The following is a 26,743-nucleotide window of genomic DNA, read 5'->3' on the forward strand; positions in this document are numbered from 1 at the left end:
AAAAACAAATACTGTATGCTAACACATATATATGGAATCTAAAAACAAGGAAAAAAATGGTTATGCAGAACGTAGGGGCAGGACAGGAATAAAGATGCAGACGTAGAGAATGGACTTGAGGACATAGGGAGGGGGAAGGGTAAGCTGGGACACAATGAGAGAGTGGCATGGACATATATACAGTACCAAATGTAAAATAGATAGCTAGTGGGACGCAGCTGCATCGCACGGGGAGATCAGCTCGGTGCTTTGTGTCCACCTAGAGGGGTGGGATAGGGAGGGTAGGAGGGAGGCGCAAGAGGGAGGAGATATGGGGATATATGTATACGCATAGCTGATTCACTTTGTTATAAAGGAGCAACTAATACACCATTGTAAAGCAATTATACTCCAATAAAGTTGTTAAAAAAAAAAAAGAATTTTTAGCAGCAGCAGCAGCACCTGATGAGACTTACTTGTTAGGAAACCAGTTTGGTAGCAGTGTGGATATTTGGATAGAGGGAGGTAAGCAAGCATGGAAGAATCATTCCTTCATCCAATAAATTTTATTAAGGGCCTAATATGTACTAGGCAACGTGCTAGATGAGAAAGATATAGTGAGAACAAGGCAGTTATTGTCCTTGCTCTCTTGGAGCTTACAAAGAATCTGGAGAATCAAAATTAAACAAATAATGATGAAAGTACTACATTACAAATGTGATCATGCCAGAAAGCAGAAGTAGAGGATGCCTTTAGAATATGTAATTGGGAGACCTAATAAAGTCAAGGCAGGTAGTGGTCAAAAAGTCTATCCTGAGGAAGTGACATGTGGTTGAGAGCTGAAGGATGGTAAGGCTGGGTGAAGAACTGGACACGTTTTAGAAAATGAAAGAAAAGCCCTTTGGAGAGTTCTCTCGTGGTCCAGGGGTTAGGACTTGGCAGTTTCATGGCTGTGGACCCGCTTCAACCCCTGGCTGGGGAACTAACATCCTGCAAGCCATGTGACATGGCCAAAAAAGAAAAACAAAAGCCCTTGGAATGAATTGTCTGGAGCAAGGAGAGAGGGGTGGTGGCTGGAGATAACACCGGGAGACCTTGCAGAACGTGTTAAAGTTACTAGGCTTTGAATCAAGAGCCCTGGAAAGCCTTTGAATTATTTTAAGTTCAGGAGTAAGATGATCAAGTTTTCAATTTAAGAAAAATCACTGAGGCTTCTGAATGGTGAATGATTTCATGTGAACATGTAGAAAGCTGGTGAGGATGTGGCACAGCAGAGCCCCTCCTGGGATTGGAAATGTAACCTGGTGTAACCACTTCAGAAACACTGTATAGCTTCTCATGTAGTTAAGGATGAACTTATTCTGTGATTCAGCATTTCTATTCCTAGCTATTTATCCAAGAGAGATAGAAACATATGTCTACCGTCCACAAAGAAAGAAAGAAAGAAAAAAAAAGACTTGTACAAGAATACAGCTTTATTCATAGCAGCTTTATTCATAATAACCTCAAACTGGAAACAAGTGTCAATCAACAGGACGATGGTAAACAAACCGTGGTACATTCATTTAACGGGATAATTCTCAGTAACAAAAAGGAATGAACTGCTGACACATGCAACAATATGAATGACTGGGATATGTTCAGCAAGAGAAGTTAGAAACAAAAGTATATATATGCATACTATATGATTCCGTCTATATGAAGTTCCAGAACAGACAGTACTAACCCATAGTGATATAAATCAGAAAAGTGGTTCTTGGTGTCAGGTGTGGGGGGGGGTGGAGGGGGGGCAGGGGCGGAGGGGATCAGGTGAGTGATGAAAAGGGGCACAAGGGAATTTTCAGGGCTGACCAAGTGTTCTATATAGTGATTTTGGTTACACTAATTTTGGTATTTATTTTGACAAATAACTACACGGGTGTATTTATGTGTCAAAACTTGTCAATTTTTTTTTTACTTCAAATGTGTGCATTTTATTTTATGTAAACTATACCACAACAAAAAAAGAAAGGGGAAGAAAAGTGAATCGGTGGCGTTTTCAGGGTATACCACGGGGGCTGGCAGCGGAGAAACAGAGGAAGGGAAAAATAAGAGAAGTTTGGAAACAAAGTAACAGTGATACATACATTGGATGAGGGGGAGGGAAGAGTCAAAATTGACTCAGGTTTCTGGCTGGGGCAGCTTAGTGCCGGGTATTACTGCTACCTGCGGGAAACTGTCTCTTTGGGGACAGGTTTGTGTGTGGTGGGGGGAATGGGACAGAGAAGGAATAAGACTAAATTCTTTTATTTATTTTATTTTTGGCTGCATTGGGTTTTCATTGCTGCGCGCGGGCTTTGCCGCGAGCGGGGCTACTCTTCGTTGCGGTGCGCGGGCTTCTCATTGCGGTAGCTTCTTGTGTTGCGGAGCACGGGCTCTAGGCACGCGGGCTTCAGTAGTTGCAGCACGAAGGCTTGGTAGTTGTGGCTCGCAGGCTCTAGAGCGCAGGCTCAGTAGTTCTGCATGGGCTTAGTTGCTCTGCGGCATGTGGGATCTTCCCGGACCAGGGCTTAAACCCGTGTCCCCTGCATTGGCAGGTGGATTCTTAACCACTGCGCCAGCAGGGAAGTCTGGAACAAGGCTAAATTCTGACACATCAATCTGAGAAGCATCAATTGTCCCCATTATACTACCCTTAATCCTGTTAATCGTGCCTTGCTAGGTTGTCACTGGAGTAGCGTTTCTCTGCTGTTTCCTCAGTCCACAGCAATGGTTCTCCATAGGGTAATATTTCACCTCCACTCCTCAGAGGGATGGGGGAAACTGCTGAAGGGGTTTGGGCTGTCACAAACAGGTGGGATTCATTGCGAGGGGCTGGACAGGGACAGTCCCACAAAATGTAGGACGCGCCCCCCCCCCCCCCCCGGAACATTCTCATGAGTGAAAGCATGTTTGTAATTATCCAGGGACCTAACTCTTTACTTTATTCAGCGTTACTATACACTTAAATTTTCAGTAATTCAATGTTCCCCTAAATTGAAAGAGAATTGTTCTCTAGCTGTTCAGAACTTGACTGAGAGTTGTTCCCTCTTCCAGATAAATTACATCTCCAGCATCACTACAGTTCTTGGTGTATGAGTAGTTATTTCAACACTGCTGCATTTGTAGGAGTGATTCAACATATAGGTGCCAGCATCTGCCTACTACTGAGTCTTCCAGTGTAGACCATTACCAAGTATTTACATAGTGAAAGACATTTTATTTTATTTTATTTACTTTTCTTTGACTTCTTTATTTCAGATATGTCATTTTATGTGATTTTAAAATTATAATTAAAATTATATATGATTTTAAAATTTATGTGATTTTAAAATTATATATCATCTATGATGATCATTTAGGGATAGAAAGGGTGGTGTTACAAAATATTTCTTATCAAAGGGAGCTGCGGGGTCTAATACAGTTGAGAAAAAAAGATCTACAATGTAGTGGTTAGTGATCTAGGCTCAGAAGCCAAATTGCTTGATTTTTACCACTTATTTAGGTGACTCTGGGCAAGTTAATTATCTTCATCTGTAAAATTGGGATAACATCACTGGGCTGTGTGAGGACAATGATAATGATCAGTTAATATTTTTTTTTTTTTTTTGCTGTATGTGGGCCTCTCACTGTTGTGGCCTCTCCCGTTGCGGAGCACAGGCTCCGGACGCGCAGGCTCAGCGGCCATGGCTCACGGGCCCAGCCGCTCGGCGGCATGTGGGATCTTCCCGGACCGGGGCACGAACCCATGTCCCCTGCATCGGCAGGCGGACTCTTAACCACTGAGCCACCAGGGAAGCCCAGATCAGTTAATATTTTTAAAGCACTTAGAACAATGCATAATTGGCATGTATTAAGTACCAAATAGATTTCAGTTAACTAAAATAACTATACTCTTTCCAGGAAATCTCATTTGTGTTCATGTTTTCAATATCCATTTATACATTATTGTGAAAATTTTTCTAAATTTAAAAATATTTTGAGTGAGCTTTGTCTCTTTCTCTCTCTATATATATATATATATATAATTTCACGATGGTATTTGGTAGAGACTTGGGAGAAAAAATAATCCTTTCAAGTACATAATTTTTCAAGTATTAGGCATTTACACTTCTTAGATAAGGAAGAGAGGGTTGAAGAATACTTAAGCTCTGGTAACCTCAGAAACCAAAGGAACAAAATACCCAAGAAAGAAAGACAAATGGAGAAAAGATCTTATTTACGTTTAATTTTGTACAGCCTCTGTTTCTTACTATGCTCACTAAGAAGAAGCAAGAAGCTTCCTGAGATAGTTACAGATTCTTCCAGAGCTATTCCATAAAAAGCTATGGTAGGAAAGTCATTTAATGTTATATACAAATTCTCAAACTGGAAACTTCAACCATAAGGCATGCAACATATTGTATATTCACTTAATCTAGAGAATATGGCATTTGCTTACTTAAACCAGCTATGTTAGTGAAACCCATTACTCTGTACAGAACCTTGTTTCTGGTTTTGTTCCTAATTGTTTATACAAGTAAGTAAAAATGGTGGCACCAGTGGATTTAAAGCTAAATACAATCCGAAGCCTGTTTTCATCCACAATAAGGACCCACAGTTTAAGCCTCCAGCCTGAGACTCTTCCTCTGCTGTTCCCTAGGTGCTGGGTTGGCAGCCCCTTATCTTTCAGCTCTCAGATGAAGCTTTACATTTTCTTTTTTTTTTCTTTTTTTTTTTTTTTTGCGGTACGCGGGCCTCTCACTGCTGTGGCCTCTTCCGTTGCGGTGCACAGGCTCCGGACGCGCAGGCCCAGTGGCCATGGCTCATGGGCCCAGCCGCTCCGCGGCATGTGGGATCCTCCCGGACCGGGGCACGAACCCGTGTCCCCTGCATCGGCAGGCGGGCTCTCAACCACTGCGCCACCAGGGAAGCCCAGCTTTACATTTTCAAAGAAACCTTCTTTGACCACAGAATATATGTAATGTTCCTTTGTTTCATGCTTAGCACAACATTTCTTTCCTTCTGTGCACTTGTCATAGTTTATAATTATACACTTTATAGTTTGCTTTAAAAAGAAAAAAATCTGTCTGCCTCTTAAGGCTTAATGCACAGGAGTAGTTGCTCCTGTATTGCTGAGAACTGGGCCCTAGCACAGTACCTAGCACATATATTTGTTGCCCAGACAGATTGGCATTTTAGCATTCTGGGGTACACAGGTGAGATATGGGCTAAAAATATGAATTTGAGAGTCATCTACATTTAAATAGTATTTAAATACAAGAGAAAGGATGGAATTACCCCTCCCAAGGAGAAAGTTGAGAGACAGAGATGGGGAAGAGTCTGGAACAAAGCCTTGGGGGTTCTCCAACATTTATTTGGTACAAAGCAAGAGATGATGGCAAAGGATACAAAAACAAGAAATGGCTAGAGAGGTAAAAAGAAACCCAGGAGAATGGGCTGCCAAGGCATTCCGGAAAAGAAGCTCTCTTAAGAAGGCGGGACTGGTCAGCTGTGGCAAATACAGCTAAAAAGTAAATCAGGGGCTTCCCTGGTGGTGCAGTGGTTAAGAATCCGCCTGCCAATGCAGGGGACACGGGTTTGAGCACTGGTCCGGGAAGATCCCACATGCCGCGGAACAACTAAGCCCATGTGCCACAACTACTAAAGCTCATGTGACTAGAGCCCATGCTCTGCAACAAGAGAAGCCACCACAATGAGAAGCCTGCGCACAGTAATGAAGAGTAGCCCCCACTCTCAGCAACTAGAGAAAGCCCATGCAGCTACGAAGATCCAATGCAGCCAAAAATAAAGAAAAGAAAAAAAAGAGAAAGCATTTTGAGGGGATGGAAAGAATACACACATATGCACACGTATATATGTATCTTATTGTATATACAGGTATGTATATTGCTGTATCTACCCGTAGGTATGTATCTTGTATCTACATGTAGGTACATATTTTTACTTTATGTACACATATGTATCTTACTGTATCTACATGCTTTCACAGTGTGAGCTACTTAGGAACTTGCTTTTTTACTTATTTTATTGTAACCATTTTCTGCTGTGCCATTACTCTTCCTCTCCAGCATTTTTATAGTATCCTAACGCATGCAGTAGTTGTTTTTTTTTAAATAGATCTTTATTGTAGTATAATTGCTTCACAATACCGTGTTAGTTTCTGTTGCACAACAAAGCAAATCAGTCATATGCATACACATGTCCCCATATCCCCTTCCCTCTTGAGCCTCTCTCCCATCCTCTTTATCCCACCCCTCTAGGTCATGGCAAAGCAAAGAGCCGATCTCCCTGTGCTATGCTGCTGCTTCCCAGCAGCCAACTATTTTACATTCGGTAGTGTATATATGTCGATGCTACTCTCACTTCACCCCAGCTTCGCCCTGCCACCCCATGTCAAGTCCATTTTCTATGTCTACCTCTTTAATCCTGAACTAGGTTCATCAGTACCATTTTTTTTTAAGATTCCATATATATGCGTTAGCATACGGTATTTTTTTTTTCTCTTTCTGACTTACTCTAGGTCCATCCACCTCATTGCAAATAACTCAATTTTGTTTCTTTTTATGGCTGAGTAATATTCCATTGTATATATGTGCCACATCTTCTTTATCCATTCATCTGTTGATGGACATTTAGGTTGGTTCCATGTCCTGGCTATTGTAAACAGCGCTGCAATGAACAACCACTATGGAGAAGAGTACGGAGGTTCCTTAAAAAACTAAAAATAGAACTATCATATGACCCAGCAATCCCACTACTGGGCATATACCCTGAGAAAACCATAATTCAAAAAGAGACATTTACCACAAAGTTCATTGCAGCACTATTTACAGGAGTTCAGTTTTTAAAGCCAGGTCGTAATGTTGGCCATTCACAATTTTTCACCACCATCCACGCAGGACTTAGTATCACGATGGTGACATTATCTGTAGCTATCTAGGATTATTTTTTGAACAGAAGTTCATGCAAGTGGAATTGCTGAGTCAAATGGTCTGCAAAATTCGAAGGATAAAAATCGCTTTTAAACCTGTCATCCTCAGGTATGCATTCTTATCTGAGGAGGAAACAGAGAAGCAGAGAGGCTAAATAATTGGCCCAAGGTCAAAAATAATTAGAAGTGGCGGATTTCAAAAGCAGCGCGGGATCATCATGCTGCGGCTGGGGTAGAATTTGCGGTTTAGGCGATTTTTTTTTTCTGCTGTGTTTTGGTGGGGGAGGGGCAGGGCAGCAGGGAAGGGAACTTGTGTCGCAGCAAAGAAGGAGGAGAGGGACTCAAGTCAGAATCCGAGAAGGCCGTGCCAAGAAAGGCTGGGCTCGGAGTTCAGCGGGCCCCCTGCCGCTGTGCAGGGCGCCTCGGAGGCTGTGACCCCCCCACCCACCCCAGGGAGGTCCAGCCGGGGGCCGTGCCGCGCCGGGGCGGTTGCCAAGGGCCTACCCCGTCTGCGGATCTAGTTGCTACGGCCTCCATCTTGAGGCCGGTGGCCGCGGCACCCCCGGAAGGGGTTGCCGAGTGGGGCATTCACTTCCGGTTTGGGGCCTGCAGCGGCGGCGGTGGCGGCGGCGGCGGCGGCAGCAGCGGGTCGGTGTAGAAAATGGCGCTGGTGCAGCGGCTCGGGCTTCTCCCCGCGGCGCTACGGAGGGCTTGAGGCTCGCGAGCCTCACTCGCCGCGCCCCACTTGCTCGTGCACTTTACACACATGAGGTGAGTGGGGCGGGGGCCTCCCTCCGGGCGGGAGGAGCCTCGGGCGCTGCCGCAGGGCCCGCGACTGCGGGCTGCAGCGGCGGCGCCGGGCGTCCCCGAGACCTCGGGCCTCGGCGCGAGGGAAACCGGCTGCGCTGCTGCGGAGGCCGGACGGGAGGCCCGAAGGGGCCGCGCTGCACGGCAGGGGCCAGGCCTGGGGCTGCGGCTCGCCCGCGCCGCCTGACCGCCGTCGGGGTTGCAGCCCCGCAGCTTTGTGAGCCCCCCCGGGCTCCCCTCCCCCTCCCCCTCCCCATCCGGCCCCGGCGCGAGCCTCTGCCGCAGCAGCTCCGTTTTCATGCGCATCTGTCTCTCTCTCTCTCCCTCTCCCTCTCTCCCTCCCTTTTTCTTTTCTGTTCCAGAGAATTGGAAGCTAAAGCTACCAAAGACGTAGAAAGAAATCTTAGCAGGTAAGAAGGGCGAGCTTACCGCCTCTCGACCTATTAATCTTGTATTTCCCCTCTGGCTCGCCCTTGCTGGGTTTAGAAGTTACCCGGTGTCATTTTCTTTCGCACGCAGGGAGCAGACACGGAGAAGAGGCCGGAGGGAATACTGGATGGAGGGATTGCGGGGAGATGCGTAATTACGCGTGTGTTCCTTTCTTTGCGGAGGGGGGGGGGACACAGAAAAGCAATTCTTGTAAACTTAGTTAAAGCATTCTCACCGTTTTAGAATTTAATTAGGGGACTTGTGCATTAATTACTTTTGTAAATGGTTGCAGGCATTGTGTGACTCATGATTGAGGCGGCCCTTATGGCGGGCTGTCAAACTGTTTTGGCTTCCCCGTTATTACTTTGTAACTCAAATTGTTGCCTTTATAAAAAGATACTATGTGTTCGCATTTATTTTCAACACATTGTAGTCAGGCGGATTCTGTTGCACTGGAAACAGTTATGCCCTTGAACTTTACCAAACATAAATTGCGTTTTGTTTTTTTTTTTTTGAAAATACATTTATATCTACGTTCGGTGTGTGCTCTTTTTATCAGCTGGTAAAATAATTAAAAATCTGTTCCCAGTAAGTGGTTTTCATTTCTTTTGGACCTGAGTGCTTTTGCATTGGTAGTTTAAATCATCACCACAAAGGGGTTTTTTGTTATTTTTTAAACGATGCCTTTATGGAAATGTTGAGCTTTATTGAGCTGTAATTGCTTAAGCATCAGGGCATTGCACCGTATTCAACTCTTTTTCACATTCATTTTCTGTCTTACTGTCTTTTCCTTTCTTATTCGCCGTTTTCTTTTGCATCGTATTGGGACACTCAGAAACTTCTAGATTAACCTAATCTTTTGCATCATATTGGGACACTCAGAAAAACTTCTAGATTAACCTAATCAGTGAGCAGCTTTCTTTCACTTGAACAGAATAAAATAAAATTTCTGTATCTCGGGTCTTAATATAGTTTGTGCTTGGTGATTGTAAGTTTTTGTGTTGAGTTTTTTAACATTCACAGTTCAAATCATTTGAATATTTTTCAGCATACAGAATCATTTCAAACTGCTAGTCTTTTGAGTTTTATAGATATTAATTTGTTAAAGTGATCATTAAAGAATCTGTTCAGTCGGTGAAGGATGGACGTCATCGTCTTACCAAATAAGAGATTTTCTGTTATTCAGAATAATTACAGGATCATTTAAAGGAAATTAAACTCGATGTCACTGACTAAATAACTGTTGGGTATTTAAATACGTTTTGTCAAAAGCTATTAAAGAAATGATAAGATACGAAACCGTTAAATAAAACAGGTTGAATTTTTAAGGTGTAATTTCAGAAAGGAGCTTGGAAGTATCAGTCTGTTGCTCTTTCTGTTTTTGCTTTGTCAGGTAACTATATCAGTGTAATTCCTATGGAGGTTTTCTGGGACTATAAATTAAAAATTGTCTCTACCACAGGTATAATTTTTATATGCTATTACAGTTGGATAGAACTTGGAGTCTCTGTATCAGCTATGTATCAGAGTCTGAATCCCAGCTTTGGCACTTACAGTATGACCTTGACTCTTGGCAAATCACTTAGCCTCTCTGTTCCTAATCTATAAAACAGGAGGTTTGGGCCAGCTAGTTGCTAAGGTCTGTTAGGTCCCTAGGATTTTATAAAAAGGAGTCAAGTGTTGTCCCTGGCCACAGAGAGCATGTGCAATCTAGGAGGAGGACTGTCATGGGTACATAAATAACTAGTGAAAGGTAGATGATGTAAGAGTCAAAAGAAGATACCATTCCATTCATATACTTAAGGCTCTTCGGTTGGTCAGAAGGAATGAAAAGGAAAAACAACAGGACACTGTGCGCTAAGCACCCTGTGTAAGGGGAACATTTCCTAAAGGTTAAAAGTTTTCTGAGGAGGGAGAGAGATGATTAGGTGGGTAAATGCTTCCTTTCAACTCCGTCCTTAGCTCTGTGCTTCCTTTTTCACAAATAAGGAGAGTATGTCTTTACCCATTTGTGCTCTCCCCAGGAAGGCATTATCCTATATTCATTCAGTAAACATTTCTTGAGCATCTTATATGTTCCAAATGGAAGACTAGGCACTAGGGAAGGGAAGAATGGAAGTAGCTGAATTTATTGAATGTTTTTTCTGTCTGCCTGGCACACTTTTATGAAGGTCTTACATTGACTCATCTGATCCTGGAACACTGAGGTAGGTACTTTTACTGTTCCTGTTTTATAGGTGAAGACTTTGATGCACAAAGAGGTTAAGTAGCTTTCAGGAGGCCACACCACTGGTATGCTTTGGACTGTATTGTGTTGCTTCACAAGAGGCATGGTTCTTCACCTTGAAAATTTGAAAAAATCTTTGGGGCGGCACAACCCACACATACAAGCAACACTTCTAGATCAGAATTTCTCAACCTGGGCACCGTTGACATTTTGAGCAGATCATTTATTATTGTGAATTCTGTCCTGTGCATTGTGGGACGTTCAGCAGCATCTACCAGAAATACTCAGATGTGACAATCAAAAGTGTCTTCAGATAATGCCAGAGGTCCCCTGGAGGGCAAAATCACCCACACTGTTGTAGATCTTCATGTTTCATGAAGATAACCAAACATTTGGATTTTTAACATTAAATCTTTAAATGTTAAATATCTTTTAATACCCTGGAACTCCTGATTCCCATTGTATAGACCCCCTGTTTGGAAACTCTAGTCTCTGAATGAATGATAAAGTTATATTGCCATTCTCCTTTCCCTCTGCTAACCTGCAAACCCTCAAGACAGCATGCCAGGTAGCCCGTGCCAGTTAAACAAAATTGGCACAATAGATAAGTTTAGTTGCCCACACGAGGTAAACTACCTTAATTTACTGTTGGCCATTAAAATTGTCCCTTTTTGTCGGTATCCTGGGCATTCAAAAGAGAACTATAATGTCTAGATCTGCGAGATCACCATTGGGACTAAATTTTAAAGAATGGAATCAGTTTTGAAAGGCAGAGAAAAAGGCAGTGTAGGAACAACAGCAGGAATGAAGGCACAAAATCCAGAAAGTATAGGGAATTTTGAAATAGTAAGTAGTTCAGTTGGATTGGCATATAAGGGTGGGGGCAGGTGTAGAGTTTCTTGAATATCAGGTCGAGGACTTTTTGCATAAATCTTACATTGTGGGAAGCTACTAGGTGCTTTTAGGTAGGGTGGTGATAGGATAGAAAAATGATAACTAGTGGGCTTCCCTGGTGGCGCAGTGGTTGAGAATCTGCCTGCCGATGCAGGGGACACGGGTTCATGCCCCGGTCCGGGAAGATCCCACGTGCCGCGGAGCAACTAAGCCCGTGAGCCATGGCCGCTAGGCCTGCGCGTCCGGAGCCTGTGCTCCGCAACGGGAGAGGCCACAACAGTGAGAGGCCCGCGTACCGAAAAAAAAAAAAAAAAAAAAGATAACTAGTGATCCGGGCAAGAGGGGTGATGAAGACCTGAATTAAAATGGTAATAGAAAAGAGGGGAGAGTGTGAGATACTAAAGATGTGGAATATGGGGTTTGGCAGCTACTTAGTCTGTGATTAGTTGTGAGAGGAGTCTAAATACACCGGGTCTCTATCTTGGCTGAATGCGAGATTGACCCAGCCTCTGAACAGAATAGATGTGAGAACAGAAATAGGAGTTTGGAGAGAGAAGATGGTAAGTTACAGTTTATAGTTGTAAAAGATTCTCTCGTAACTCAAGTTATCTAACTTAGAAAAAAATAAAAATATATATATATCTTCAAATGATAGTAGAATCATTGAATATTTAGATCTGCACCATGATCCCAGCCAATATTCTGATCCCTTCATTTTACAGATGAGAAAGCTATGGTCAAGATTATAGTCTCTAACAAGTGACAGAGCTGGGATTCAGATAGGCCTTTTGACTCTCACTATAGGGTTCTTACAGCTTGGCAGTATTTTATATTGCACAATAGAAAAAAGATAACTTTGGTTTCTCCTTTCTTTCTGAAAATGTGAGAACCATTGCCTCGATATATTTCGTGACCATTTTACTAATTTACTGTAATGTAGGGTGTGTTGTCTAAAGTAGAACTACATGCTTCATGTTACGCTGATTTTTCTTTTTCTCCCTAAACCAACCATTAAATGCCATCATTTAAGAGAAGTCGTTAAAGATGCTATGTACCATGTAATGTAGCATTCCAGTTTAGCATCTAAACTGGAATGTATTTATCTGAGACACCTTTACTTGGGGCATGCTAAATAAGAAAAGACTAGGGACAGCAGGAGTAAGCCAGGGCATTAGGTTTTCCTAGATAAGGTGGACCCTGCTCTTGGAATTCACCAACTTTATCTAGGGAAAAAAAAAATCATCTTCTGATTCTGTTAAGCTTTTCTGTTGCTTTCCTGTGATGTAGTTTGTAGGCCAGCAATTTCATATTGGTAGGTTTCTTTCTAACTTTATTTGGCAGCTATGTGGTATATCAATTGGTAGAATAAATGAATCACAAACTGTAAGCTTAATTTAAAAATGTGTAACAACATCATTAAAAAATCTGAGTACCATTCTGTAACTCTTGTGAGTTTTGGCATCTCGAGTAAGTGTGCAAGTATAAAATACAGTCCTTTACAGTTCTGTTTTATGACAGCCTCAGAAATATTGCCCATAATTGGAAAGACTAAAATAGATATGGCTGTATATATTCTTGTCAGACTGACTTATGACGTCTCTCACTCAAAATCGAGAAAATGTCTTCATTTAAAAATTTTTAAAAATCATTCTAATCTTCAGCAAAGTAGCAAGAACAGTGCAACAAACACCTATATCTCCACCTAAGTTTACCAGTTACTAATATTTTGCCAAATTTGTTTTTTCATGCCCTCTCACCCCTAAATAAGACAACATGTATCTCCCAAGAACAAGGGCATTCTACATAACAGCAATCAAATTATCACAGTCGGGGAAGTTTAACTCTGTTACAGTACTATTTGGTCCATATTCAAATTTTCCCAGTTGTCCTAATAATGTCTTTTATTATTTATTTATTTTTGGACATTTTGGGGGGGGTCGGGTAGCTATTTAATTTTTTTTTTTTAATTTATTTTATTTTTGGTTGCATTGGGTCTTGGTTGTTGCGCGCAGGCTTTCTTTAGTTGCGGTGAGCCGGGTCTGCTCTTCATTGTGGTGCACGGGCTTCTCATCACAGTGGCTTCTCTTGTTGCAGAGCACAGGCTCTAGGCGCGGGGGCTTCAGTAGTTGTGACACACGGGCTCAGTAGTTGTGGCACACGGGCTTAGTTGCTCCGCAGCATGTGGAATCTTCCCACACCAGGGCTCGAGCCCTTGTCCCCTGCATTGGCAGGTGGATTCTTAACCACTGTGCCACCAGGAAAACCCCTAATAGTATCTTTTAAAATGTAGTTTGTTCTTTTCTCAGTTCCTTAATCCAGGGTTGCGTTAAGTCATCTGTAATTTCCTTCCATCAGGAGCAGTTCCTTATGCATTTCTTCCCCTTTCATGACATGGACATTTTGGAATAGTCCAGAGTAGTAGTTCTTGCAGGCTTCAATTTGGATTTGTCTGGTTGTTTCTGTATGATTAGATTCAGGTTAAATCTTTTTGGCAGGAATATCACATAGGTGATGTGTTTGTTCTTAGTGCATCACATCAGGCTCTCTCCCTGACCCCTTTGAAGGAAATTAGCTAAAAGTTTACCCAGTACTTTTACCTTTACTTTAGCTCAGTGTTTCTTTGATTTTAGGATATGCCAAGCAATTAGTTGAAACTGAGGTATAATTTTAAATAGTTGAGGTTACAGTAATTACAAGTCTTTTTAAAATTGGCCAACTATAATGATTGCAGCTTTTTTGAAGTTATTCTGAAGGTAGCTCTTCTATTGTTAGATATAAAAGTTGCATGGTTTTGGCTTTCACCAGTAGTAAACTGAACCCTGGTAAGAAAATGAAACATAGGACTGGGCTTCTGATATACATTCTTCAAAAGAATACCCCAATGAAATTAGAGTGGCATTGTGCCACCAGAACAGGGTTTCTTATTCTGGATTCCACAGAGGGACCACAGGTGGTATGAGGTAGTTTGAAAAACTGAATGTGTGCTTTAAAAAAAAAGAAAAAGATGATCCTCAGCATTTATCAGATTTCAACAGCTCATGGCTCCGCAAATATTAAGAAACATTGTGTTATAGGGAGGATGTTAGAGGAGCTGAATAATGTCAGTAAAAGGGAGATTTTAAGATTTAAAAGAGAGAAAGTAACATTTGACTAAGGCATAGTTTCTCTCAAAAAAACAACCCCAAAGACCAACAACATGAAAATACAATTGTCCCTCAGTATCTGAGGGGGATTGGTTCCAGAACCCGCACCCCAGCCCATAGCAAAATCCAAGGATGCTCGAATCCCTTATATAAAGTGGTATAGTATTTACATATAACCTGTACACATTCTCCTGTGTACTTTAAATCATGTTTAGTTTACTTATAATACCTGATACAATGTAAATACTATGTAAATCGTTGTAAATACAATGTAAATGTTATGTAAACAGTTGCCCATGTATGGCAAATTCAGGTTATGCTTTTTGGAACTTTCTGGAATTTTTTTTTTATCCTTGGTTGATTGAATCTGGATTTGGAACCTGAGATATGGAGGGCCAACTGTATAGTTTAAATGTCATATTAAGGTGGTCTGTCTTTTAAAATTAATTGCATACTGTGTGAGCTGGTTATGAAGCAGAAATCCTAGCATTTCTACTCTTGTAACTAGGGAAAAGCATTTTGAATTTTAGGCAGTAGTATGTTGTGTGACCATGACTCAGCTGACTTCCCTTTTCAGATGGAATGTTCAAAACAGATTGAAACTTGGTTAAGGAATTTTATACTTTGAACCTTACAAGATATTTTCTGCAAACAGCAATTGATTGGATTTTGTATAATAACAAACAAGATTAAACCAAGTCACTTGTTTTGCTATTCTTACTAGTGGTTTTGAGTCAGCCAGCATTTATTGAACAGTTTGCTGCAGTGATATTGAATATTTTTATAATTTTGACATCTGTGTTTTGTTGACTTGGGTCCCTTCTTTCTCTTATTCTTTTGGAGTATCCCCCTAAAACACAAAGAAATAGTGCTGTGTGGTGTGAAATATGCACTAATTTAAAATGTATTTTTAAGCATTACTTTGATAATTGACCATACAAAGGCTGTCAGAGAAATATGTTTTACTTAATATTCTTCTTGTGAATCCCTAGGTGATGTGAGGCATACAAGTGAGAATCTTGCCATGTAAAAATGGAAAGGGACATAAAATGTGCATTCTCTACACTGCTGCAAGTTAATCATGCTCAAGCCACAGTTCTGAGCCTGTCACTCACTATTTCTTAGAAACCTCTGCTGCCTCCCTAGTGACTCTGGAATTGAAGCCCAAACTCTTGTCTGTGCTAAGCTTATCTGTTTAGCTCTATCCCTTCTACCTTTTGCCCTGTCCTCAGTTCCTCCTCCTCTGAATGTCTCCTTCAATTTCTTCCTCAATTGTTTTCTCTAACAGCTTTATTGAGATTAAATTCACATACCATAAAGTTCACTCTTTTAAAGTACATGATTCAGTGGTTTAGTAGATTTACAGAATTGTGCAATCATCACAACTACCTAATTCCAGAACATTTTTTAATCCCCCCCCCCCCCCCCCCCCGCCCCACCAAAAAAAAAAAAACCCCATACCTGTTAGCAGTCACTTCCCATTCACTCCATCCCCTGGCAACCGGTTACTAATCTATCCTCTGTATGGATTTGCCTATTCTGGACATTTCATGTAAATAGAATCGTATAACATGTGGCCTTTTGTCTTGCTTGTTTCACTTAGCATGTTTTCACAGTTCATACATGTTGTAGCATGTACTTAATTCTTTTTATGGGCAAAAAATATTCCATTGTATAGCTGCACCACATTTTGTTTATCCATTCATCAGTTGATGGGCATTAAGGTTGCTTTCACTTTGGGCTATTATGAATAGTGATACTGTGCACATTCGTGTGCAAGTGTTTGGGTGGACGTACGTTTTCAGTTCCATTGGGTATGTACTTTGGGGTGGAATTGCTGGACATATGGTAATTCTATGTTTAACTTTTTGAGGAACTGCCAAACTATTTCCAAAGCAGCTGCACCCATTTTACATTTCCACCAGCGGTGTATGAGTATTCCATTTTCTCCACATCCTCACCCACCCTTGTTATTGTTCTTTTTGATTGTAGTCATTTTAGTGGATGTGAAGTGATATCTTATTGTGGTTTTGATTTGCATTTCCCTAATGACTGAGAATGCTGAGCGTCCTTTCACGTGCTTACTGGCCATTTGTGTATTTGATTTGGAGAAATGTCTTTTCACATCCTCTGCTTATTTTACATTTGGTTATATTTTTATTGTTGAGTTGTAAGAGTTCTTTATATGTTCTAGATACAAGTCCTTTATTAGATACATGATTTACAAATATTTTCTCCCATTCTGTGAGTTGCCTTTTCACTTTCTTGATGTCCTTTGAAGCACAAAAAATTAAAATTTTGGTATGGCCAATTTGTCTTAACCATTTTTGAGTGTACATTTCAGTGAAATTAAGTACATTCACAGTGTTGTGCAACTGTCACTACCAGTGACTCTTTTCATCTTGCAAAACTGAGACTCTGTACCTATTAAACGGTAACTCCCTATTCTCTCCTCCCCTATACCCTTGGGAACCACAATTCTACTTTCTGTCTCTATGAATTTGACTGTTACAGGACCTCTTGAGTGGTTCCTAGAACCACTTGTAATATTTGTCCTTTTGTGACTAGCTTATTTCACTTAGCATAATATTCTCAAGGTTCATACATGCTTTAGCACATTAGCCAATTGATTTTTTTACGTTGATCCTGTGTCCTGAAGCTGTGCTGAACTCGTGTGTGTGTGTGTGTGTGTGTGTGTGTGTGTGTGTGTGTGTGTGTGTATTCCTTAGGGCTTCTATATATAGGACCATATTAACTGTGAATAAAGATAAGTTTTATAATTTCCTTTCCAATCTTGGTGCCTTTTGTTTCTTTTTCTTGCCTAATTTTCCTGACGAGAACCTATAGTAAAATGTTGAATAGGAATGGCAAGAGTGAACATCCTTGTCTTGTTTCTAATCTTAGAGGAAGAGCATTCAGTCTTAACCATTAAGTATAATGTGAACTGTGGGCTTTCTGTAGATGGCCTTTATCAAATTAAGGAAGTTTCCTTCTATTCCTAGTTTGAATGTTTTTGTCTTGTCATGAAAGGCTGTTGGATTTTGTCAAATGCTTTTTTGTGTCTATTGAGGTCATGTTGGTTTATCCTTTGTTCTATTAATGTTGTATTACATTGATTTTCATATGTTAAACCAACTTTGCATTCCTGGGATAAATCCCTCTTGGGCAAGGCATATAGTCCTTATACGTTGCTAGATTCGATTTATTAGTCTTCTGTTAAGGATTTTTGAGTCTGTGGTCACAAGGGTTATTGATTTGTAGTTTTCCTTTCTTGTGATATCTTTGTCTTTTGGTACCGGGTATGGTCTGGTTTGGAATCTAGAATCTGGGGTCTTGAGCTGTTTGGTTTGGCATCTACCTCATTCTGCATTGTGCATTAATAATTGTTTTTATATATCCAGTTCCATTATTTCTTTTTAATTTTTTCCCACTTTATTAAGGTATGATTAACAAAATCAATTCCATTTTCTTTTTCCCCCCAGCAATTAGTGCATTGCCCGTGGATGTGTGTGTGTTTTATTGAGATATAATTGACATCTAACTTTGTGCAAGTTTAAGGTGTACAACTTGCTGATTTGAAATATTTATATGCATATTTACCCTTGATCAACATGGGTTTGAACTGTGTGGATTTATATACGTAGATTTTTTTTTCCCCCACTAAATACGTATTACAGTACTACACGATCTGTGGTTGGTTGAATCGGTAGATGTGGAACTGTGGGTTTGGAGGGCCAACTGTAAAGTTATGTGCAGATTTTTGACTGCATGTGGTCAGTGCCTCTAACCCCTGCATTGTTCAAGGGTCTGCAGTATTCCAATATGATTACCACTGAAGCATTAGCTAGCACCTCTATCATGTCACATAATTATCATTTTTTGTGTGTGATGAGAACATTTAAAATCCAGTCTGAGCAACTTTGAAGCATATAACATAGTATTGTTGACTATAATCTCTATTCTGTACATTAGATTTCCAGAACTTATTCCCCTTAGTTTCAGGAGTTGCAGGTTTGTACTGTTTTAACAACATCTTCTCAATTCTCCTATCCCCCAGCCCCTGGTAACTGCAAGTTCAGGTTTTTTAGAGTCCACATATAAGTGATAATCATATAGTATTTGTCCTTCTCTGTCTGACTTATTTTACTCAGCATAATGCCCTTAAGGTTCGTCCATGTTGTTGCAAATGGCAGAATTTTCTTCTTGCTCAAGGCTGACTATTACTCCTTTGTGTGTGTATACAACACCTTCTTCATTCATTGATGGACACTTAGGTTGTTTCTACATCTTGTGAATAATGCTGCAGTAAACATGGGAGTGCAGATATCTTTTTGATATCCTGTTTTCATTTCTCTTGGATGTATACCCAGAAGTGGGATTGCTGGGCCATTAGTAGTTATATTTTTAGTTTTTTAAGGGACCTCCATACTGTTTTCCATAGTGGCTGCACCAATTTACATTCCCACCAACAGTGCACAAAGGTTCCCTTTTCTCCATGTCCTCGCCAACACTTGTTACACTTGTTACCTCTTGTCTTCTTGATGACAGCCATTCTAAGAGGTGTGTCAGTTCCATTTTGTACTGTATGCTCTCCTTTCTTTGGTCGCAATCTTCTTTGTGTCCTAACGTTAGTTTCGTGCCATATTTTGTACCTAGTTTCTCGTAGCTGATGTTCAGTGTACACTGATGTGCATCTCTTAAGCACTTCCTCTGCATTACCTAATTTAATCTTCACAACAACCCTCTGAGGGAGGTACAGTTTAAGACCTCTTATAAACGAGGAGATGGGAGGCTTTAGAGAAATTTAAACAAGTTGCTTACACAAGTCGGTAGTGGAGTTGAGATTTAAGCCCACATCTCTTTGGGATCAGAGCCAGAGCTCTTAACCTCATGCTGTGCTGCCCAGGAAATACTTGTTTGAATAGATTGGATTTAAACTGGTCCTTAAAGAAGTAGAATGTGGGTAGAAGAAAGAGTGAAAAGAGTGCATGTCTGGTGGTGGATGGGGTTAGTGTTAGTAAACAGCAGGGAAGAAGGAACTGGTATTAAATTGGAGTACTGATATAAGTAGAACTGGGTTTTGTCCCCAGAACAGTAATTAGCTCTATTTGGAAGAGTGACGTTAACATCTGAAATAATTAGAAAATGAGCATTGTTTAATTAGAGGTCAGGGTGAGTTTTGTATGAGTTGGAAAGAATTATGAAGGAACTAGTAATTGTTAAGCCTCAAAAGAGGAGTAGATTTAGGAGAGTAGTTTAGCAAACCAGATTTGGGGTCAGCCTTTACCATTGTCTTATACTGCACAGGTCACCTAGAGCTTCCAATCCTTCGTTTCTTTTAGTGTCAAATGGGAATAACATAAATTCTGTGTTTTGGCGTTGTAGGTTCAAAATGGATGATCTCTTCAGAGCACCTTGTAGACTGTACCGTGCTCCTGTTACTACGGTGGGGGGTTTCAGTTCTTTTAAAATGCTAATATCACCATCCTCGACCTGCGCTTTTTATTTGAAAATAATTTCAGTCCGAGAGAAATTTTACAATAGACAAAAAGTTCCTGAATAGCCTCCATCTGTATTCCTCAAATGGTGATATTTAACCACCTTTGCTTTCTCATTCTCTTTTTACATGCATACTGGTTTTTTTCCTGAACCATTTGAGAGTAACTTTAGAGACATGATGTCGCTTTACCCCTGAAAACTTAAATATTTCTTTCCTAACATACTCAGCTGTAAAAAAAAAAATGAAATAATGCCATTTGCAGCAACATGGGTGGACCTATGTTGCTGCAAACATAGATTATCATACTAAGTGAAGTAAGTCAGAGAAAGACAAACATTATATGATACCGCTTATATATGTAATCTAAAAAAATAATACACATCAAGTCATTTACAAAACAGACTCAGACATAGAAAACAAACCTATGGTTACTGAAGGGAAGGGGAGGGAGGGATAAATTAGGGATTTGGGATTAGCAGATATACACTACTATATATAAAATAAACAACAAGGACGTGCTGTATAGCACAGGGAACTATATTCAATATCTTGTAGTAACCTATAATGGAAAAGAATCTGAAAAAGAATGTGTGTGTGTGTTTGTGTATAAACTGAATCACTGCTGGACACCTGAAACATTGTAAATCAACTATATTTCAATTTAAAAATAAAATAAATATTTCCTAAATTCAAAGACATTTTCTTAGTAACTACAGTGCCATTATCAAAATTGGAAAAGTATTATTCAGTACAGTCTTAATAGCAAATCTGCAGATCTTACTCAAATTTTGCCAACTGTCTCAGTAATACCTTTTTAGAGCAAATTAAAAAAAAAAAAACACTTCTTTCTGGTCAGAGATTCAATCTAGGATACAGGCTGCATTTAGTTTTCAAGTTTGTTTAGTCACCTGTATTCTGGAACAGTTTCTCAGTCTGTCTTTGTTTTTGAAGACCTTGATATTTTTTAAAGAGTACAGGTTATTTGGTAGAATGTCCCTCAATCTATATTTGTCTGATGTTTCCTCTTGATTAGATTTACATTATGTGTTTTGGCAGGAATAGCACAGGACTGATGTTGTTTTGCTTATTGCCTCATATAAGGAGGTGCATCATGTCCATTTATCTCATTATTGGCGATGGTAACTTTAACTGCTTGGGTAAGTTGAATACCAACTACTTGGTATATGTCAGGTTTCACTGCTGTAAAGTCAGTACTTTCTCTTTGTAATTAATAATTATATTGTTGGGAGTACTTTGAGACTATGTAAATATATTATTTCTCATCAAGATTCTTGCCTGAGGCAATGGATTGCTAAATAGTGATTTTCTAAGTCCATTATTTTTGCTACATTAGTTGACATTCTACTGTATGATCTGTCCCTTTACCCTGTTAATCCATCCATTCATTCATTTATTCATATCAGTAGGGACTCATGGATTCTTCATTTATTCAGTGGGTTGTAATCCTTTACTAGCATTATTTTATTGCTTAGTTTATGAGGCCAGTAGAAGCCCCCTTCAAGCTCAACCTTCTACTTTTTGAGGAGATCCAGACTATGTATCATCAGTATCTTCACTGCTACCTCATCATATCCTATTTTCTTATTTTCTCTTCATTCTTAAGAGGAAGATATGCTGGCTTCACTACCTGCCTGTGCTTTGTGGTTCAAAAACAAACGCTATCTAGAAATACACACTGTTGCTGCCACCCTGTCTTTTGTCTTCTTTTCTCCGTATATTTCTGTCACAAATAGGTATTTTTATTAGTTTCTGTATGTGTGTGCTTCTAGAATTCCTTTACGCAAATACAAGCACATGGAGGATATATATTCCTATCTCTTCGCCACTTTTAACACAAAAGATAGTATACTGAACCTCAGTTTTTTCCCCCAATTAACTATATACCTTTCAGATCCTTTCATATCAGAATATGGAGGCCTTCCTTATCTGTTGTACACCAGCGTAGTTATTCCATTTTATGGATGTATCAATTTTATTTAACTACTTTAGCATAAATTTAATTTAACTACTTTAGCATAAACTACCTGTGGCTGTAAACAAGCTTCTCTTGTGTTACCCCATCTATTATCACCCTCTCTGATACCTTTATTCCTTAACCCCCTTTCTACTTCCAAATAAGTACTAGTCTTCCTTATTTAAAAAAAAAAAAAAAAAAAAAAACTTCAGTTTTATCCTGTTTTGTTGGTTTTTTTTCATATTATGGCTAAATTTTTGAAAATCTGATCATGCTTAACCTCTTTTGCAGCAGTTCGGTTTCCATCTTTACTATCTGGTGAAATTATAGCTTTGAAGGTTACCAGTGACTTCCTGTTGTGTGGTGCTAGACTGGCTTTGGTGATTAATTTAGGCATAGGAGGACAAGAAGGAGGAAAAAAGAAAAGGCTGACAAGCAAATAGGAAAAGGAGAAGCAGGAAGGCTGGAAGAAAACAAAGTGTATGGGAAAAAGTAGGTGAACAACATGTTTTAGCAGAAGATGTGAAATTATTTTCAAAACTAGCTTGTAACATAACAGTTGGCTTCTTTGTGAAGGTGAGCTGGCTTATGGTAAGTTGTGACTGATAGGCTAGTTGGGCCCTATGGAAAGTAGCCCCCTATTTTCTAATATCATTTCTAACAGTAGAACCTCCATTTAAAAATTTTTACTTTCTACAGTCTGGAGTTGTCATTAACCTGTCTGTCTTTTGTCATTCTTATTAATATTGTCAACTATTCCAATTTCTTATGATTATCTTGCATTTATTCTTTGCTATTCATTTCCACTTGCCACCATCATGGTTCAGGACATAGCACTTTTACTTGGATTACTGCAACAGTCTTCTCACCCTATTAAACAAATTTATTTCCTACTTTTACCCAGTGCTTTTCCTCCCTTTTCTGTCCCAGTCAACACTGGATCCTGAAATTGCCGTGCTAACAGTTCTCCATGCTTTGCTGTGTCCATGACCTTTTGTGCTCCCTTGCTTGAAAAAGCCCACCTCTCTTAGAAATCCTTCCTCTTCTTTAAGACCCAGATCAACTTCTTACTGCTCTATGAAGCTTTGCTTAGCTGTAACAGCTCTCATGCATGTCTTATTTTCCTGAACTTGCTTATGACCTCTACCGAATGATTTCTTGTTTGCATATTGTGGGTGTGTTCAGTTGTTCCTACAAAATTGTAGTTTAAAACCATGTATTCTACTTGGGTTCTCCCAGGGCATAGCAAACTGCTTGACTTTAGGAATCCCAGGCACATTCTTATTGATTCATTGATTAAACATTGTGTAGGTTATTATTAAATGATTTTGGAGGCAGAAAGTCAGATCATCCAGGTACCTTGAGGGTCTGCTTCCTTGCTATTGTATGGATGTGTACTTTTTTTTTTTTTTTTTGCGGTACACGGGCCTCTCACTGTTGTGGCCTCTCCCGTTGCAGAGCGCGGGCTCAGCGGCCATGGCTCACGGGCCCAGCCGCTCTGCGGCATGTGGGATCTTCCCGGACCGGGGCAAGAACCTATGTCCCCTGCATCGGCAGGCGGACTCTCAACCACTGCGCCACCAGGGAAGCCCGATGTGTACTTTTTTAAAAGGGATTTTGTTTCTGTTTTTCTAATAAATGATATACTGATCTGGACCTTGACCTTTTTTCAACTCAGCAGTGTGTCTTAGAGATCTTTTCTGTAAGGCCACATTTGTTGGGGGGGGGTTCCCCAAGACCACCCTCAGGTTTGATGATTCACTAGGAAGGCTCACAGGATTCAGCATATAGTCATACTCATGGCTGTGAATCATTACAGTGAAAGTGTACAAAGCAAAATCTGTAAAGGGAAAAGGCACATTGGACAAAATCCAGAGGAAACTAGGTAGGTGTGAGCTCCCAAGATTTCTGTCCCTGTGATGTCACACAGGATGTGCTTAATATCTCTAGTATCAAATTATGATAACATATGTAAACTGTCTACCAGGAAAGCTCTTTAGAAATTCAGTGCCTAGGGGTTTTTTTAGGGGCTGGTTATGTAGGTACTCTCTGCCCAACGTGTACCAAAATTCCCAGCTGCCATAAAAAAAGTAGGCTTTCAGCAAAACTGTACTGTTTGTACTAAGCTTACCCATATCAGTTAGGGATTGGTGGGAACCTCCCTGAAATCCAAGTTCCTTGACACTAGCCAGTGGCCAACCTTGCAGTCCTTTCTTAGGATCACAGTCTCAAACCTGCTGTGTTAATAACTCCTTTCTGCACACCATGGAAATCTGTAACTCCCCTCCCTTTTTTTTTTTTTTTTAAACTTAATGCGTAGTATTTCATGGTATGAGTACATCATGATTTGTTTAATTTTCCCCTATTGATTGGCTTTTAGGCTATTATTTCACAGTATCTATTTTTGTACATTTCCTTTTGTAGAGGCTTAGATTGAAATTGATGGGTCATAAACATAGTGACATTTAAAAGTTTAATATTAATCGATATTTCTAAGTTGCTCACCAGAGGTCCTTGCTAGTCCATATCCAACAGCAGTTTACAGGAGTATCCTTTGGAAGTGATTGCTTTTAATGCTACTCGTGTTGGGACTGTAGGGAAAACTGACCAAGCATCAGGAAGAGCAGTTCCAGGATGGGCTTTCTAGATCCCGGGTCTGTCTTGCTGCCATTATGGACACTTGTCTTACCCATTCTCTTCCTGTTCCCAAGACACTTGGTTCACACAGTTATCTGCTTCATCTGTCTCTCATCTCCCGCCTTGTTGCCTTTAATCATTTGGGTGGAGGCTTGTGATCATTTTTGTCTTTTTTTATGGAAAATTTCAAACATACACAAAAATAGAATAGAATAAAGAACTTTCACCTACCTATTACCCAGTTTCAGCAATTGTCAACATTTTGTCAATCTTGTTTCATTTTTCTCTTTTCCTTTTTTGGGAAGATGGGGTGGGGCCTGGAGTAGTAAAAGCAAATCCTAGACATGATGTTTTTAAAAAACATTTTTTTTGGTACTAATTTACAAAAATAATGCATGTTTACCATAACATTTTCCATGGGGATATGCTTTTTTAAAAATGTAACAATTTCCCAAAACAGTTGGTTCAGTTGTGAGGTTACTCTAATGTCCTAGTTTAGGAGGGCATTTCCTCATATTTGTCTAAAGTTATACAAATATACAAACAGACAACTTTAAAAAAATATGGGCTAACACTGTTCACAGTTCTGCAAATTGCTTTTTTTTTCATTTAACAGTGTTAGGGACATTCCTTCAAATCAATAAACAGATCAACCTTTTTTCAATACAATATGCTATGCTATTATAAAGCCATTTCTTTATTGATGGACATTCAACTTTTGCTTTTCAGCCCTTGTGAACCTTGCAGTGAACCTTCATACGCATATGGCCTTGAGTACTAGTGCTTTATTTCTGTAAGACACATTCTGAAGCATGGGGTGGCTGGTTAGATTATGTCTTCCTTCCTTCCTTCCTTCCTTCCTTCCTCCCTTCCCCCCCACCCCCCACCCCACCCCATGCACAGTATCTTGGTTCCCCAGCCAGGGATTGAACCAGTGCCCCCTGCAGTGGAAGTGCAGATTCTTACCCACTGGACTGCCAGGGAAGTCTCAGATTATGTGTAACTTTAATTTTTAAAACTGTTACCACAATACTTTCCAAAAGGTTATACTAGTTTTCTACCAGTAATATAAGCAAGAACCTCTTAACTTTCGTTTTTGTCAGCACTGGATACTATTATTCTTGAACAGTTTTGCCAGTGAAATTAGTATAAAAAAATAGTGTAGCATTATAGTTTTTTGCCTTTATTAGAAAGAAAACTCAGCAATTTATTTTAAAAACTTATATATTGAATTGGCTTTATACTAGGAAATGCAAAGCTTGGTTCAGTGCTACAAAATCCATCGATAGAGTTAATCATATCAGTGATCAAAAGACAAAAATTCTGTAACCATTTCAATAGATACAGAAAAGAAATCTAAGAGAATATAGCATGCATTCATGACTGAATCTCTGAGCAAACCAGAAATAGAGCAGCCTTTTACTTTTTAAATATTAAAATTTAATATTAATACTGGAAAAATTTTAATATTTAAGTTTTTGAATGCTTACATAGCTCAGAAACTAAAATACTGTATGAAAAGGTTTATACAGTGAGATCTCCCTTCCTCTCGGGCCCCAAATACTTCGTTCCTTCTGCATCCTCCCCCACAATTACTATTAGTTTCTTAGGTGTTCTTTTAGAGTCATTTTAGACACATACAGATGAATATGACTACATAGGCTCTCTCGCTTTATACACAAATGATGGAATACTGTGTACTCTGTCATGCACCTTGCATTTTTCATGAGTGTTTTTTTTTTAAAAGACAGGCATTTTTGCTCACTTCTGATAGCTTTTTAGCTACTCTGCTACTTCTCTCTCTCCTTAAAACAAACAAACAAAAAACCCCCACAAAACTACTGAACTCCTCAAATATGGACCTTACAGCTATTCACTAGTTGTGGTCTAGTTGTTTCTCCCACATTTTCCTCCCACAAACATTCACAAAATAAAAAATACTGAAATTGCTATCTGAAATATCACCAATGCCTGGTCCCCTCTTGTTATAACCAGTGGTTGGGTTGTTTAGTCTTTTTCTTTGAGTCTTTTGCAGTTCTTGCTCTTGATTATATACCCCATGGTTTTTGGAACTCCAATACTTTGTTATTTCCTGTAGTATATTGTTCTTAAGTGTTCTTATAAAAGGTGGAAGGAAATAAGGATTGTGGAGGCACACAGTCTGGAGAAAAGATAAAAGTGAGAAGATCTATCACTTAAC

At 39.8% G+C, this 26,743-nt stretch overlaps 1 protein-coding gene across 9 annotated transcripts in view; it reads left to right on the forward strand.

The window, feature by feature from the left end:
* The first annotated feature begins 7,513 nt into the window (after positions 1–7,513).
* TNRC6A (trinucleotide repeat containing adaptor 6A) overlaps positions 7,514–26,743 on the forward strand; it is a 106,501-nt gene continuing 87,271 nt past the window's right edge. For 8 of the 9 annotated variants that reach the window (XR_010836586.1, XM_059036924.2, XM_059036926.2 and 5 more), the window contains exons 1-2: positions 7,514–7,702; positions 8,101–8,148. Coding sequence is in view for 5 of the 9 variants with exons in the window: in XM_059036924.2 (XP_058892907.1) it covers positions 7,698–7,702; positions 8,101–8,148 (53 nt within the window). In the remaining 4 variants the exon portion in view is untranslated. Of the gene's footprint in view, positions 7,703–8,100; positions 8,149–8,257; positions 8,318–26,743 lie in introns of all 9 variants that reach the window. The other variant, XM_059036931.2, reaches the window with a different exon arrangement.

The sequence above is a fragment of the Kogia breviceps genome, chromosome 14, assembly GCF_026419965.1.
Source record: "Kogia breviceps isolate mKogBre1 chromosome 14, mKogBre1 haplotype 1, whole genome shotgun sequence".
NCBI lineage: Eukaryota > Metazoa > Chordata > Mammalia > Artiodactyla > Physeteridae > Kogia > Kogia breviceps.